Raw genomic sequence first — 17,130 nt, 5'->3', positions numbered from 1 at the left:
TTCCGCGCTGGGACTTCGTCGCTGGCTGGCGAGGTCCCTCTAGCACTGACTAAATCTGGTACTGGTATACCAACATATTGGAAAGATCCAATATAGTGAAACATAACAAAGGTTACGTGAGCTATATGGATCACTCCAATCCTCTACGGTGCTAGAGGCGCCTCAAAAATTATTTAGAAAACGTGTGTCGTGACCATGGGGTTTATATATAGGGGCGGACCCCAGCTGTGACACAGGTGTACACGGGAGTAAATCCTCACCTCGGATGTATTCCTCCACCGCAGAGTGATACCAATATATTGGAGTGATCCATATAGCTCACACAACCGTGGTTACATATGTAACCTTCAGTCAGTACCTAAGCCCAGACATTCACTCTCCTCCCCACCCCTCCATCAGCCGACAACCTCCACTGAAAAACCCTTAAATCATAAGAGCTCCAGCCTCCTTCTTCAGCAGTCAGTACCTGCTCCTCTCTCCTCCCTGTCAATGTGAGTAGCTCTGGGCTGGGTAGTAAGCTGGGAGATCTCCCTCTGCAAATCCATACGTTCCTTCTCTGTCCTCAGCAGCTGCACACGCATCTCCTCTACCTGGGAACACACACATGGAGGAGTTTACCCACACAGAGAATATGAATTTGATTAACACCGTTGCACCCACCCCTACACACACACACACACCTTTAAGAAGAGCTACTCGAGTACCTGTTGTAGAAGAGCGCCCCTGCCTCCTTCTGATTGGTCCAGCTGTCTCCTGGCCCTCTCCAGTTCTGCCTCCATCTGGAGGACAGATCACATGATTAGTGCCAAGAGTTTTAGCTGGTCAGAAAAAAAAATCATGGCCCTACACATGACCTGGACAGACATAGGTACATTCATGAGATCCCTTTCATTATACAACCAGGATGTACTTCAGCTCATATAGAATATCATCTGCATTCTTCAACAAGGCAGAAAGTGGGTTACAGAATACATGGCTAAAATATTATATGCATGCACACACACATTTGAAATACTTTATTTGAATCCACAAATCACATTACAACATGAAGGATTCAAACATTTCTAAGCTCATTGATGCAAGAACAATTAAGGAAACAAAAAGCACCTTCACACAGCTAGGCTGCTCATAACTTTTTTTGTACCTTTATTTAACTAGGCAAGTCAGTTAAGAACAAATTCTTATTCACAATGACGGCCTAGGAACAGTAGGTTAACGGCTGAAACAGAGCAGTACCTAGTCGGTTGTTCTGTTCTACCCTTAGGCAGGCCTGAAATCTGAAGGCCACGTACTGTAAGCCTATGTACGTGGCCCAGACTGCCAAATATCAATGCCACCAACTTGCATTGGTATCCCAGGCTGTCCAAGCGTGATACGAGTGGCTGGTATTTAAGGAGCTTTTCAGAGAAGGCCTGCTCCATGTAACAATCAAATGAGCAACCCACTTCCAAAATCAGCACCTCCAACACACACACACACACACACACACACACACACACACACACACACACACACACACACACACACACACACACACACACACACACACACACACACACACACACACACCTTGGTCTTCTCGCTCTCTGAGATCAGTAGTTTGTTCTTGACGGCCTCCTCAGTTTCCAGGTCCCGAGCCTCTCGCCTCCTCAGAGCCTTGAGAAGGAAACCATAGAGTAATGAATGATACGTACATGTACACACACCCCCAGCACTATGCATTTAGTGTGTAGTATCACATTCAAACTAAATGAGATAACGTGCCTTTTAGCCTTTAGGCAAGTAGAGAATCGAAAAAGGCAAAGAATAGCCGTTAGGCTAGTTGATAACCGAATAGTCAGGAGGAGAAACATGAGTAATGGTGTTACAGTCAATGGCTAGCTAGCTTCCATCTCCTCTCAAAGAGACAATGTGTTGGGTTTCTAATAGAGCTTAGCATCCCATCCCACACACTCCTGTTTCTGTGGTGTTTTGTAAAGGCTTAGTGATGTATTACAGCCCCTTAAGGCACCATCCACCAACTGACTCATCCTATCCATTCATTCACAACATGGCAGTAGAGTAGAGTAGGCCCACTGGAGTGTAGCCTTATAATACAACTACCCAGGCAGACCTCTCCCTTGCCCCGTCTCTCTTTAGTAAAAGAGATGATTTTCCTCTTCATTTCCTCTCCTCTTGTTTATTTACCCTTAACTTGGGAACAAATACATTATTTTCCCCTAGCCTGTGGCAGCCGGCTTCTCATTAGAAGAAGAGGCTCTCTGCAGTGGAAAGAGATGCAAATGACTTAGCCACCTCTCGTATCACTGCTTCTCTCCGAGGAGAAGAGGAGAGGATTAGAGCTGATAGTTAGCTAAACACTGCCCCCCAGCTGTAACTTTCAGGACTGGTCTTAATTTGAAAACAACAACACCGGTGACATGGAAGAGGCTAATTGCAGGGACGGGAGGACAGCTAGAATGGTTTGGATGGGAGGGGTGGATGGTGCGAGATGAATGTGGGTTATATTAGGCAAGGGTAGAAGTCAAGGTGTCCCACCTCCCGCAGTTCATCAGACATGATACCCCGCTGTTCTGGTCGTCTGTCTGACACGCTCTGTCGCTCCGAACGCATCTCCCTCTCAATCTCCTGCAGACGCTTCTCCACACGAGACGACACCTGGGGGAGAAAGTCACTGTAGGTTACAGCACTAAGCGTTCGAAGATCACCTCTAGAGTGGAGCAGCTAACATTGGAGTAAACGCTTTTACAGTTATGCATTTAATGTGAATTCATGTATTTACAGTGATGCTAATACATGTACATTTTAGTCATTTAGCAGACGCTCTTATCCAGAGCGACTTACAGTAGTGAGTGTTAGTACTGTTATGTTACTGTTATGTTCCTAACTGACCGAGTCCTGTCTCTGTGAAGTCGTCAGGTGCTCGGACAGATTCTCCAAGGCTCGTCTGGTGTCAATGTCAGACCTTAGAAACAGGGAAACAGGAATTAATTCATTAATGAATGGTACATTTTGGACAATACAGGGCCTCTACCTGTTCCTCCTGAGGATTTCTCTGTCCATGTCATCCCCCAGTCTGAGCTGGTCACTGCGCAGGTCTCTGAATGACTGGTGCAGGACGTGGACCTGAGCAGGAAGAGGAAAAAGAGAACACTTGCACTACTTAAAACGCCCACAAGGGCTGCATAATACTGACATAGCACTGTCATAGGCTGATACTAACAGATTCAACTGTTCCTGAGAAAACTTTAGGGCACAAAAACAATACAATGCTCCCTCTGCTGGTTCTTGTCTCTAACTGCACTACAACAGTGAGCGTTGAAGTGGCGATACTGAAGATGCAGAGCTTTGACAGATAAGGTGGTCTCAGGACTTACATCCCCATCTGGCAGGCTGGAGTCTCTGAAGCGGACTGTAGCTGATCTCGACCTCCTTCTCGCTCTTCCTTCTCCGGACGACTCAGATCTCCCATAGTCTTTCAAGGGAGACGTGGGGTAGAAGCGCTGGCCCTCTACAAACGTACACAAACTGTGGGCTATATAACTATTTTATAAATGTATAACTGCACATAATTATTTTTTCAAAATAAAACAGTTATAATAAGTAAAGTTTCTAAATTAATTCCACCTGCCCCCTGGTGTTTTGACCTTGACTATCTGTCTGTCAGGTATTGTTTTACTTAGTGTTGGCCAACTGAGACACAGCAGCATAGGTCTCACTTCTAGACATTATACATAGCATATATCACCTGAGCCATAGCCAGCTTCCAGGTCGCTGGTGTGCAGGGTGGAGGCTGAGGCACTCCGGACCCCTGAGGAACTATGCAGCCTCTGGTTCTGCAGCTGAGCGATAGACTCCTCCAGATTATCCCTCAACTAGAGAGGGGGAGGGAGGAAAAGAAGGGGGGAGATGGAGAGACAGAAGTACTAGAGAACTTCTGACAATACGTTAACTGAGTTTTACAGCACACAACCTTCATGTATAAAACGAGACGTGGGCAATTTAAACTAAACAGTTGCAGACAGTACATTTTTGATGATGTTTTACTTACTGTTGCCATGGCTTCCGCCTGGTCATCTGTGTGCTCTCTGTATTGCCCCAGCATCCGGTCCACTTTGTTCAAATTCCTATTAGTGTCCTGGAATGAGAAAATAACCATTAGTGCTTGCTCTAATGGTTTTCGGAATGACAATTTGTATGCTAAATATTCAAAAGGTTTTGATTGGTTTCAACCTGCATGCACAGTTATTGACTGTCATGAGCAGGGAAAAGGAAACTAGCCTACCTGTAAAGTACTCGCCAAGGTGTTAATTTTCTCTGAAATGGCTGGAGCATCAGGACCTGTTCTGTGACTGTCCCGTCGCGATCGAGAGCTGGCATTCCGCCCCCGTGACCTCAGCCCCTTCGTCCGGTCGAAGGTGTCTGACTCGCTGGAGGATTCCATTGTTTTGGTCAGGAGTAGCCTTTAAAATGTTTTTAAAAACTTTACTGCTGATATTACTAATCGCTGATTAGCAATTTAACTAATCAGATTAGCTAGCTAGCTGGAAAATATAACGTGTGCTAGTTGCATCTCTTCTTTATGACAGCTCTTGTTTTCTATTCAAACTCAGTTAGCTGTACATTTTTGTATAACTAGCTGGAAGCTAGCTAGCTAACGTGATGACTGTTAGTAAATCAGATAGAAAACTGGCTAGCTAACGTTAATATAACGGGGATAACTATGGCTAGTTTAGCTAGCTAAACCAGACTAGCTAAACCATTTTTTAAAAATAGGTTTTATCTGGAACCGTCGGTAGCTAGCTAACTCAACTAAACACACTCTCAACATATTAGCCACACTTACCAGCATGAATTCGCAACATAGAAACCGTTAACAAGTCACTTTAGCAAGTGACAACTGAAGAGGGACAAGCCAGTTTCTCTCTGCTATGGCAACTTGAACTGGCCGCCAAGAACAGGAAGACAACAAGAGTTGAACAGTTTCAAATTACGTCGGGAGTTGTAGTTTTAAAAGTTACATCAGTGACGGAATTATGTGTGAATCACATTCTTGAGAACTACATTGTCCGAAACTTGCTCTGGGGAGATGCATATTGCGCCACTGCGACCGCCTTTCAGATTACAGCGTCTAGTTAGTAGGATGCTACTGATATAAGTAAGAAGATAAGAAAGATAAGACTTTGTTTTTCTTTTAAATGTTATGTAGGCTAGCATATGCCTGTTATATGTAGCCTGCCATCTATAGCCTCGACTATAATTCGTGCCCCCGCACATTGACTCTGTACCGGTACACCCTGCATATAGCCCTGCTATTGTAATTTTACTGCGGCTCTTAAATTATTTGTTACATTTATTTCTCATTCTTATTTTTTTGTGCTATTTTGTATTTCTTTTAATGTTTTAAAAACAGCATTGTTGGTTAAGGCTTGTAAGTAAGCATTTCACTGTAAGGTCTACACCTGTTGTATTCGGCGCATGTGACAAATAACATTTGATTTGAAAATTATAATGATTATAACTTATTGACAATTAATAATTATAATAGGTTAGTAGTTCAATTAATGAGTAGACTAATAATACACTGAACATTAAAACACATCATGATTTTAATGTGGTGTTTTTTAGGTTATTTAGATGCTTGAGCTTTATGCTATGAAATTGCATTTCTCGGAAGGATAGCCTAAATACTTTATAAAATAGCCATGAGGTAAAGAAAATCCAATATATTAAATTCCCCTACTTAACACAAGAGTGTCTCAGAAGTCCTCTGTAGACCCACTCCATAAGAAGCAAGACTAAATCCACACCTCAGAGAGAGTATCCCCAAGCGTCTCCTCTCACCGCTCTCTCACACGACACGGAGAGTCAGTGGCCAATAAGAAAACTGTCAGTATAATTGCACTGGGACGAGTCGAGTTCATGTGCTGAAATTTCTGACAAACAAAGTAACGTGCTTCAACTTCAGTTTGCCGTGGGCTTCAGGTGAGAAGGTTTTCGTCAGTGTCTGAAGTGCTTTCAAATTACTTTTGATATTTTTTCAAAGAGATGACTGAAAACGACCGACACCGCTTGCAGGTGATAACATGTGCGCTGTTTACACTCGTCACGTTACCTATCAAAACCTTGGGGGACACCGACTCCTGCCCCACTGTTTGCGAATGCTCAGAGTGGAAGACTTACACTATCTCTTGCTTTGACATTGATGTCATTCCCACATTTCCTACAAGCACAGAGACAATGTAAGTATCTGTTTGTATAGGCTTAGTAGGATTTATGTCTCAGTGATATTGAGGTGTGTGTGTGTGTGTGTGTGTGTGTGTGTGTGTGTGTGTGTGTGTGTGTGTGTGTGTGTGTGTGTGTGTGTGTGTGTGTGTGTGTGTGTGTGTGTGTGTGTGTGTGTGTGTGTGTGTGTGTGTGTGTGTGTGTGTGTGTGTGTGTGAGAGAAAGTTTTATTTACAATCCTGTATATTATATGATTTTGAGATATATTCAGAAATTAAACTTAAGAAAAAAATACCCAATTTGGGTATTTACCCTTCAAATGAGTGGATTTGGCTATTTCAACCACACCCGTTGCTGACAGGTGTATAAAATTGCGCACACAACCATGCAATCTCCATAGACATACATTGGCAGTAAAATGGCCTTACTGAAGAGCTCAGTGACTTTCAATGTGGCACTGTCATAGGGTGCCACCTTTCCAACAAGTCAGTTCGTCAAATGTCTTCCCTGCTAGAGCTGCCCTGGTCAACTGTAAGTGCTGTTATTGTGAAGTGGAAACTTCTAGGAGCAACAACTGCTCTGAAGCGTGGAGTGGTAAGCCACTAGCTCACAGAACGGGACCGAGTGTGTACAAATCGTCTGTCCTCGGTCACAACACTCACTACCTCGTTCCAAACTGCATCTGGAAGCAACGTCAGCACAATAACTGTTTGTCGGTAGCTTCAGGAGCTCCATGGCCGAGCAGCCTAACATCACCATATGCAATGCCAAGCGTTGGCTGGAGAGGTGTAAAGCCATTGGACTTTGGAGCAGATGCATCGTTCTCTGCATTGTCGGACCTAGAAGCACAAGCATTTCGCTACACTCGCATTAACATCTGCTAACCATGTGTATGTGACAAATAAAATTTGATTTGATTTGATTTGATTTACCATCTGGCAGTACAACGGACGAATCTGGGTTTGGCGGATGCAAGGAGAACACTATTATAGTGCCAACTGTAAAGTTTGGTGGAAGAGGAACAATTGTCTGGGGCTGTTTTTCATGGTTCGAGCTAGGCCCCTTAGTTCCAGTGAAGGGAAATCTTAATGCAACAGCATACTATGTAATTTTAGACAATTCGGTGCATCCAACTTTGTGGTAACAGTTTGGGGAAGGCCCTTTCCTGTTTCAGCATGACAATTTTTTAAATGTTTTATTTAACATTTTTCTATTTAACTAGGCATGTCCGTTAAGAACAAATTCATATTTACAATGACGGCCTAGGAACAGTGGGTTAACTGCCTTGTTAAGGGGCAGAACGGACAGATTTTTACCTTGTCAGCTCGGGGATTCGATCTAGCAACTTTTAGCAACTGGCCCAACGCTCTAACCACTAGGCTACCTGCACAATGCCACCATGCACAAAGCGAGTTCCGTACAGAAATGGTTAATTGAGATTGGTGTGGAAGAACTTGACTGGCCTGCACATAGCCCTGACCTCAACCTCATCGAACACCTTTGGGATGAATTGGAACGCCGACGCTGACTGTTCGACCTCACGAATGCTCTTGTGGCTGAATGGAAGCAAGTCCCAACAGCAATGTTCCAACATCCAGTGGAAAGCCTTCCCAGATGAGTGGAGGCTGTTAGAGCAGCAAAGGGGGACCAACTCCATATTAATGCCCATGATTTTGGAATGAGATGTTCGGCGAGCAGGTGTTCACATACTTATGTACATGTAGTGTATATTGGCACAGAGATGATCAAACACTAGATCGTCTAAATGACTTAATAGGCTACTATTTTCAAGAGAATGATTTTAGTCAGTAAACATTTAGCAGTTTTATAAAACAGAATCCTTGGCACACTCAGTGATGCAAGGCAAACATGTCTCTTTAATGAGTTTATACCATAATGAATCTTGTCTAAGAGAACAGAGAACCAGTTTATCAGACAGCCTGTCCATGGAGCTCTGAGAGTGTTTGGGTCATGTCTGCAGTGTGTCTGTCCTCACTAAAGGGAAATACGCCTACATATGTGCTTATGAGAACGGGAAAGGTAAAAAAATATGTTATTGAAACGGAGACATGTATTGAAAGACATTATGCAGTTTGTTATTGGTATAACTACATATTCAAACACAATTCTACAAATGTGCAAGGACAAAATCAGAATTGATTAAACAAGTGAACAAATCAGTTTCTCTGAATCAGCGTTATAAAAAGTTAGCCGTTTTTTTTCCTAAACATTTCAATAACATTTTAGTGCTAGGGTTTGTCATTGTGTATTGGCTGCAGAGAGAAGGGAGGATATTGGCTTTGATATTAATATCTCTATTAAAGTGTAGGCCGATTCTGCCACTGAATCCTTAACATATTATTCCTTTATCGGCACATGTCAGAGCAAACATCTCCTAAACGCTGCGACACTGAAAGACTATCCAATCTCTGTAGGCTTTGCTAGGGACTCTGGGTAAAGAGTCAGGATTTGGTGATTTAAAAAAAAAAATTTTTTTTTTTTTGCTTTGTCCTGCAGCTTAAATGGGACCCTATTCCCTAAAGTACACTACTTTTGACCATAGGGCTCTGGCCAACCGTAGTGCACTATATAGGGAAAAGGGCGACATCTGGTCCTGTCTTGTGTGAGAACAGCAGGGCAGTCGAAAAGGCCATGTCCACTTCACAGGATAATGATCGTCATGATAACTTTATTTGTAAAGCACCGTTGTCTGGAGACGCACTCATGAGTATCAGATGTCACAAAGCGGAGGGAGAGATCTTTGGTGGGCTTTTGCAAAAGCGACCATTTAATTCCTTACTCTCTCTTATCCTTCTGGTGACTGGGGCATCTGGTGTGTCAGCTCCCAGGCATAGGGAGGCATCAGGGTTTGTGGGGCATGGTGGGTCTACAGCACTCCTCTGGCTGTGCAGGTTTAGGTTAAACAATAGGTGTTATAATCTACATTCTGCTCCAGTTTGTTTTACCGGTATGTTCAGAAAACATTCCTCTGTTACCCATTCTTCAACCGTCCCCCTCCTCACCCAGCCACCATCTCATGGTCTACCAAGGACACCCATCACATGAAATTATGCTCTAATCAGTGCCCCAATTCAGCTGCCCAGACGCCCCCGCGATGCCACTGCATTCTTCACCCTCGCATAGTTTGCCCAATGCCCCCCAGGAAACAAAAGACAAACAAAATATCTCCCAAAATAGTCCAAAAAAGCCCAGCCCAAAATAGCCATCTGGCAACTAGGTGTGAAGATGTTGTACTGTACACACGGACAGGGGCACATTGTTGGAGCTGAACCCATTGTGTTAGTGCTGCTGGGACTAGGTCCCTGTCTCTTTTGTGTGAACATCGTTTCAATTTAAGGGGCTTTATTGGCATGGGAAGCATATATGTACATTGCCAAAGCAAGTGAAATAGATAATGAACAGTAAACATAACATAATATTCCAAATGAATAGAGACATTTCACATGTCATAGTATGTCTATATGCAGTGTTGTAACTGTGTAAATAGTTAAAGTATAGAAGTCTCTGTATGACTGCTGGATACCTACAAGAGGTTGACATATCAGCACATTGTCAATTGTTTCTTGTTGTGCATGCTAATAAAAAAGTGTGCACCTTATCTTTGTGAGTGCATGTGTGTGTGTGTGTGTGTGTGTGTGTGTGTGTGTGTGTGTCACAGGGGTAAGACAGAGAGTACTCTATTCAGGTTGTGTGTGTGTGTGGGGAGGGGGGGGGGGTATTTTTGCAGGTCTTGTCCATGCGTTGAAGAGTTAGATAAGAGCTAGAGGTATGGTGGAAAGGAAAGCAGGGACACTCTTTAAAAGTCTGTGTAGCGTGACTGCTAGCTCTCCCACACCAGACCCTGGGCCTGTTCGATGCACTCGAATACAATATTTACTTTTCACAGCACATTTCTCAAACACCCAGAGAGAGCGAGTGCCATTTGAGAATAATTAGGGAGAACAATTTGTTTTCAAGAGAGGGGAAAAACCCACAATGACTCTCTTCAGTCTCCTAACACTGGGATTCTTGGATTCATTCTAGAATGACAATTTACTTAGATCCAGGTATCCGTTGTCTATAAATCCCACATAGGTTGTAATTAGGGGTGAGGTTGACTAATTTAGCTCTTAAGAATCGATTCCCAAATGATTTTTTTAAAGTACTCACTGTGGGTCTAAAGGGTTGGGGGGGGGGGGAAATGAAGTATAGAAGTGTGATTAATTATAGGAAATTACCATGACTAATAATTCTAAACACTGAACTGTTAGAATGAATGAATGACTTCAAAACTGAACTATTTTAATTTGATAATCTGTTAATTAAGGTTTAAGAACAAACATTATAGTCACAAAAGCAATATTCATAGTTTTTTTCATTACTTTCTGCTCAAAATGCAGTTACAGCAACAGAACAACGAACAGAAGAGGAAAAACACTGAGCCCAGGCACTGCATAACCTAACACTTGATAGAACACTTGAAGACAGTGATAGTGGTAGAGTACAGATTGAAGGTTTAGCCTAGGCCCTACACCAATGGCGGTCAGTGCCGTTTTAAGATGAGGGAGGGCAATTTTGTCCTTCTCACGAGCATGGATTTATTTATCTTATAGCGTATTGGATGACTGTCATTCATATTCCGTTCATCAAGTTCAATGTAACATCGATAGGTTTAGGCTACTATATGATACTGACATTATCCCTATACCCATCATGAGGTTGCTACAACCTAGCCGATGAATGAAGGTTTACAACGTAGATGCACACAGGTCGAGAGAAACATTTGAGGTGACAGACAGTGACACATTCAATACCGCCTTGTACACTCTTGCCTGCATCTACCTGATCTAGGGTGTACTCATTAGTCACACAGTTGCAAATGAGTTTCTATGGGACAAATTCAGGTACTGTATGTTAATCCCTGGTTTCGTTCCATTTGCTTCCATTTAAGAAGCATTTTTCAACAGAATCGGCGGAATGAATACAACCCTGATCACGCGGAAACTCAGTTCACTTTCATAGCAGCCACGTTGTATTCCTTCTCGCATCTATGCGCTCTCACCTTCTCCCTTCGTGGACTTCAATGCACAACACATTACCTGTATGTGACCAGGCGAAAAAACCTTTCCAAGCGAAGCCATATCATAACCACTACACACAGCCTACATCGTTGCCCCCATATTAACATCATAGTCAACATAGCTAATAGAACTAACAAGTTAGTAAACCCGCCAAAATCATGCAGTAACATTAGTGTATAGTTAGTACGCAGTTTAGCATTTACACCAGCAAACCCCGGTGGCAATAAAGTAGTAAAACCAAAAGCTTACCTTGACTTGGAAGAGTTCTCGTGTTGTGTTGGATATTCATAGCCAGCTAGCTAACATAGCATCCCTCTGTTTGAGCAAGGTGTTTGAGTAGGCTAAACTTGCTAGCTGCATTTGCTAGCTAATTCAATTAAACTATTTTGCTTCTCGTTAATCTTTGAAGAAATTGTCTTTCTCTCTCTTTGAGACATACTCAACACATTTTGAGCATTACAATGCTAGCTAGCTGTGGCTTATGCTTTCAGTACTATATTTATTCTCTGATCCTTTGATTGGATGGACAACATCTCAGTTCATGCTGCAAGAGTTCTGATAGGTTGGAGGACATCCTACGGAAGCTGTCATAATTACTGCGTTAGTCTATGGAAGAGGATGTGAATCATGATGAGCCTCCTAGGTTTTGTTTTGAAGTCAATGTACCCAGTGGAGGACAGAAGCTAGCTGTCCTCCGGCTACAGCATGGTGCTACCCTACAGAGTGCTGTTGAGGCTACTGTAGACCTTCATTGCAATAACTGTGTTTTAATCAATTATTTGGAGACATGAATATATTTAGTGTAGTTTTATCTAAAAATTATAACTTACATGTTTTACAATGTCTATTTTTATGAAATTTACTGAGGAGGATGTTCCTGCCATTCCTCCTTTAAGGAGCCTCCTCTGGCCTACACTTGGCACAATTAGGGACACTTTTAGGATTTTAAGATTGAGTACAGTTTGAAGCTGTACACTGTTATGCTGTCACTTGCTAAATCATTAAGGCCACAAATAAGCCCAGTATTGCTCCATCATTCCACTTGAGAGAGATCTAGTAGTAACACCAGCCATGTTGTTCTGACACCATTCTAAATTACAAGGGTTTTTTCTCCCTTGAATGACAACTTGAGGGGGTCATTTTCCCATAAAGCCTGTAGGATGCTGATCGTCTGCCCTCTGTGGCCCCAGTGTAACACTGGACTGGTTTTATTATGGCGTGTGTGTGTAGTAGTAATAGGTATGCAGTGAAATGGCTCAACACATTGTGATGGTGATGGGAGTCTGCTCTGTGTATCTCTGTTTGTTTGACTTTGTCAAAGAGCTGCCGTGCTCTACGCTACCACTGACCAACCCCCTGACTAACCGCCAGCTCTCAGCACTGAATTAGTCCATTGTTTCTCCAAATTGTTCTGGCGTGCCAACCCCCTCCCACCCCCCGCCCCCTTGTCCCATCGTCATCGCCTCGATACAATCTTTCCAAATTAGTAAAGATCTGTGTTAAAATAGTTGTCAAATGGGAGGAGAGAAGGGTAAAGAAAGTTAGATCAATGTCACACATGCTTAGCAGAGAAGCGCAGGTGTTCCCAAGCAGACGCTTAGTCACATTGAAGTAGGTCTATGGGGTATACGGCTCCATTACCATCTGAGTCAGAAGTCTAAAGAGGATCTCCAATTTCGTTGGCTGAAATTCTTTTTGGGAAATGGTCTACTGAGCGAACTATTTATCCTAGTGAAGAGCATTTCAATAGTGTTTCTTCTCCAGGCTTGACATTCTACTGATACTCCACGCTGTAGCACGGTTGACATTTTTTTTAAGGTCCTTTCCGATTGATCCGACATATGCGGCGTTTCCTATGAAGGCAGTCATGGGAACATTGCCTTCAAATTTCTATCGCACTATGGTGCGCATCTTCTGCGCTACAGATTGAAACAACCTAGGTCCAATATCTACCGCTGCTGCGATGAACTACTGCAACAACAAACAAACAAATATTTATGTAATGATATTGAAAACAATATCACCAATGGTCATTTCTAGTGATAAACCACTAATAAACCACTTTTTAGTAATGAACGACTATAACCCAGTGTGTTTCCCCCAGCCACCCGGTCGTAGGTGTAAGCAGGGCCAGACATTGTTTGGTTTGGCTGAGAGCTGAGGGGTTAGGTCCAGGTCCACTCCTACATACTCAGACCCAACGTTTTTGTTTTCCCCTCATGTTCCTATGACAGGGTTTACACCATACACTTCAAAGAACCCTTTAATCCAGCCCTGCATTGCATGGAGAGAGAACCTAGACTGTATGTTTCTAGTTACTATCTACCAATGTTGGTCTGGAGCTGACCCGGGTTGGCCGACTTCGCTGTAAGTTAAGGATCTTGTTTGATTTTATAACAAATTTGTAATACCGACAATTCTGAAATCAAAGCGATCGACAGGCTTTGGAGTGTTCCTGAGCTTGTACTCGTTCTGTCTCCAATCCATGTCTCTCTCTCTCTCTCTTTTCACTGTTGGGTCTACTTTTCAACTTCAAGATGAATCCATGTCTTCAGCACTCTTGCATTATGGTCTGCTTGATCAATTTCAATAGTTGTCTGCTCTGCTGCACGCCCAGTTTACAGGATACAAAGTGTATGATGAGTGTTTTCAGGGCATGCCTATAGATCCTGCAGACTGACTGAACAAGCAGAAGGACAGGGATGGGGTTAATTCCACAAATTCAATTCTCTCTCCTTGTAAATTCCATTTATTTCCATTCAAATTCCAGGTCAGTCTTTTTTAAATTCAGAGATAATTCAATTGCTCTCAATTTCAATGTTAGGTAAATTCCAATGATTAATTTCCCACTTCAATATTATCCCCAACAATTCCACAAATTCCAATTTGAATTCAATTCCCTCAGGCTTTCAGGATGATCATGTCACTATTCAGACATTCTAGCTATACTTGAAACATAGAAATACACATTTAAAATGGTTTAAAACAAACCCTGCAGTACAATTTTGGCACTAAGTGTATACCAGATGGGGATACATTTTTAGGATGGGAAATTATAATACACACCGTAATATACAGCGTAGCCTAGTGGTTAGAGCGTTGGACTAGTAACCGGAAGGTTGTGAGTTCAAACCCCCGAGCTGACAAGGTACAAATCTGTCGTTCTGCCCCTGAACAGGCAGTTAACCCACTGTTCCCAGGCCGTCATTGAAAATAAGAATATGTTCTTAACTGACTTGCCTGGTTAAATAAAGGTTAAAAAAAATAATAAATAAATAAATACACGTGCACACACACACACACATACCATATACACACACTCACCTTGTTTGTACTCATGTTATACAAAAGTCAAGAGTTTAACTGGTAAAATGTTTGTAGTGTTTCAGTAATGAATAAAATGGTTAAATAGTTGTACATCTTTGCTTGATTTCTTTTGTCATTTTTAAATTTTTTAATTTGACCCCTTTTTCTCCCCAATTTCGTGGTATCCAATTGTTTAGTAGCTACTATCACCCGGGAGGCCCTCTTTTGTCATTTTTACTCATTCTGTTTTGCTGCATAACACACTTCCATTATTTGTCTACCCATATAATGTGGATCACTCTCAGGTTATTAGATGTATACGGTTCAGTAACAACAGAACACCGTGGTTGTAATAACACTTTAAACAGGTAGTTTGTAAACGTGTAGAATGTCTTTGTTTTGGGTCCACACTGGTAAGAATAACCCAACACAATGTTGAAACACAGAACGCTTCCCACCACTAGATCACATAACTAGACGTAAGCTGGACGTGATCTGAACGCTGCCAACAATGTTGTAGAAGAAAGTGAAAGCTGCAACAGGGACTCTAACCAGGGCTCATCTGTGGCAAAGTGATCTCTAACGGCCATTGCCCAGAAAGCCTAGTAATTCCTCTGGACAGAGGCAGTAGTCCTACAATACTGGCATATGTCTTGTTACAATAGCCTACTGTAAGTATATAACATGATTGACACGAACGTAATAAACATCATGAAATGGCCTAGGAAGTTTTTTTTAGTTTTTTATTTTATTTATTTCACCTTTATTTAACCAGGTAGGCTAGTTGAGAACACCTTTATTTAACCAGGTAAGCTAGTTGAGAACACCTTTATTTAACCAGGTAGGCTAGTTGAGAACACCTTTATTTAACCAGGTAGGCTAGTTGAGAACACCTTTATTTAACCAGGTAAGCTAGTTGAGAACACCTTTATTTAACCAGGTAGGCTAGTTGAGAACACCTTTATTTAACCAGGTAGGCTAGTTGAGAACAAGTTCTCATTTGCAACTGCGACCTGGCCAAGATAAAGCATAGCAGTGTGAACAGACAACCCAGAGTTACACATGGAGTAAACAATTAACAAGTCAATAATACAGTACGAAAAAAGGAGAGTCTATATACATTGTGTGCAAAAGGCATGAGGAGGTAGGCAAATAATTACAATTTTGCAGATTAACACTGGAGTGATAAATGATCAGATGGTCATGTACAGGTAGAGATATTGGTGTGCAAAAGAGCAGAACATAAAATAAATAAAAACATTATGGGGATGAGGTAGGTAAAAATGGGTGGGCTATTTACCGATAGACTAAGTGCCATAAGTGTAAGCCAACAGAATTCATTATTTTACATGAACCTGTTTAGCTGTATTTTTTTTGCAGGTCTTCTGTTTTCCCATATTTATTGATGAACTAATTTCCCATCATGAAAATGCATCCCTGTTCCCCAATCAAAAACCTCCAATACCACACAAAGACATACTACTTTTTACTCCAATCTGACAACCCTCATAAAATACAACATGCACCAGTATCCCAAACTATTAAGTGAAAATAAGCATAGAACACAGCATTGGCATTCATTTCAGTGACAACCTGGTTGATTAACAACAACAAAGGCAGTGTAGAACACCATTGCCCAAAATGCATTGCTCCAATAACTTTGAAAATGTATTTTCCTATGAATACGGTTGCACAAATATTTGTGTCTTTTCAGTCGCACCAAAACACGTGTATTTTCACACGAATTAAGCAACACAAAAATGAAACAAATCTCCTGAAATACTTTTTGCACGATTTGAGTGTTTGATTGTGTTGGATCTGTCAATTTGACAAGGATCTGTAAACTTTACATTGATCAGTACTCCTCTATGTCTCTTCCAGATGGCTTCTGGAGACGCGTCTGACATCAGTGCCAGGAGATGTTTTCTCCAACCTAGTCAACATCTCAAGGATGTGAGTGGATCACCATCAGCACAAACAGTCTCTTTTCACCGTTACGCCCTTCCTTGTCCCTCTCTTTCTATCGCTCTGATCATCATCACAAATTCTCACCTCCATTAAGCCACAAAGCTATTTAAATTCATAATATCCCGACTCCACATCATCCACCTGTCTATTATTCTCCCTCTGATCCAAATAATTGGGATCAGAGATCCAAGCCTTTTTTCAAGCCTCCTCTCGCTCTCTGCTTCCTCTCTCTCTTTCTCCGCCCACACGCTCTCTCTTCCCCCCCTCCCCCAGATCTCTCTCTCTCTCTCTGTCTCTTTCTCCGCCCACATGCTCTCTCTTCCCCCCTCCCCCAGATCTCTCTCTCTCTCCCCCCCCCTCCCCCAGATCTCTCTCTCTCTTCCCCCTCCCCCAGATCTCTCTCTCTCTTCCCCCTCCCCCAGATCTCTCTCTCTTTCTCCGCCCACATGCTATCTCTTCCCCCCTCCCCCAGATCTCTCTTTCTCTTTCTCCGCCCACACGCTCTCTCTTCCCCCTCCCCCAGATCTCTCTCTCTCTTTCTCCGCCCACA

The 17,130-nt window shown here is 42.4% G+C and overlaps 2 protein-coding genes across 2 annotated transcripts in view; one reads left to right on the top strand and one right to left on the bottom strand.

The window, feature by feature from the left end:
- Nucleotides 1-466: 466 nt before the first annotated feature.
- Nucleotides 467-4,985, bottom strand: LOC124016923 (centrosomal protein of 128 kDa-like; the record flags this gene model as incomplete). The annotated part of the gene is made up of 11 exons (XM_046332256.1): nucleotides 4,847-4,985; nucleotides 4,286-4,463; nucleotides 4,052-4,138; nucleotides 3,749-3,875; nucleotides 3,378-3,511; nucleotides 3,035-3,126; nucleotides 2,893-2,965; nucleotides 2,539-2,658; nucleotides 1,570-1,656; nucleotides 705-779; nucleotides 467-590 (listed from the first exon to the last, which is right to left on the bottom strand). Coding segments are annotated over exons 2-11 (1,078 nt in total), but the record flags the coding sequence as incomplete, so codon positions are not given.
- An 847-nt stretch (nucleotides 4,986-5,832) lies between these two features.
- Nucleotides 5,833-17,130, top strand: part of tshr (thyroid stimulating hormone receptor) — a 30,785-nt gene continuing 19,487 nt past the window's right edge. Inside the window, exons 1-2 of the mRNA XM_046332259.1 lie at nucleotides 5,833-6,242; nucleotides 16,494-16,565. Coding sequence (XP_046188215.1) covers nucleotides 6,049-6,242; nucleotides 16,494-16,565 — 266 coding nt within the window. The 5' untranslated portion in view covers nucleotides 5,833-6,048. The remainder of the gene's footprint in view (nucleotides 6,243-16,493; nucleotides 16,566-17,130) is intronic.

Source organism: Oncorhynchus gorbuscha, unplaced genomic scaffold, assembly GCF_021184085.1.
Source record: "Oncorhynchus gorbuscha isolate QuinsamMale2020 ecotype Even-year unplaced genomic scaffold, OgorEven_v1.0 Un_scaffold_12:::fragment_2:::debris, whole genome shotgun sequence".
In the NCBI taxonomy this organism is placed as follows: domain Eukaryota; kingdom Metazoa; phylum Chordata; class Actinopteri; order Salmoniformes; family Salmonidae; genus Oncorhynchus; species Oncorhynchus gorbuscha.
Note: the sequence above shows the minus strand (reverse complement) of the source record. Positions and strands in the feature narration are given on the sequence as shown.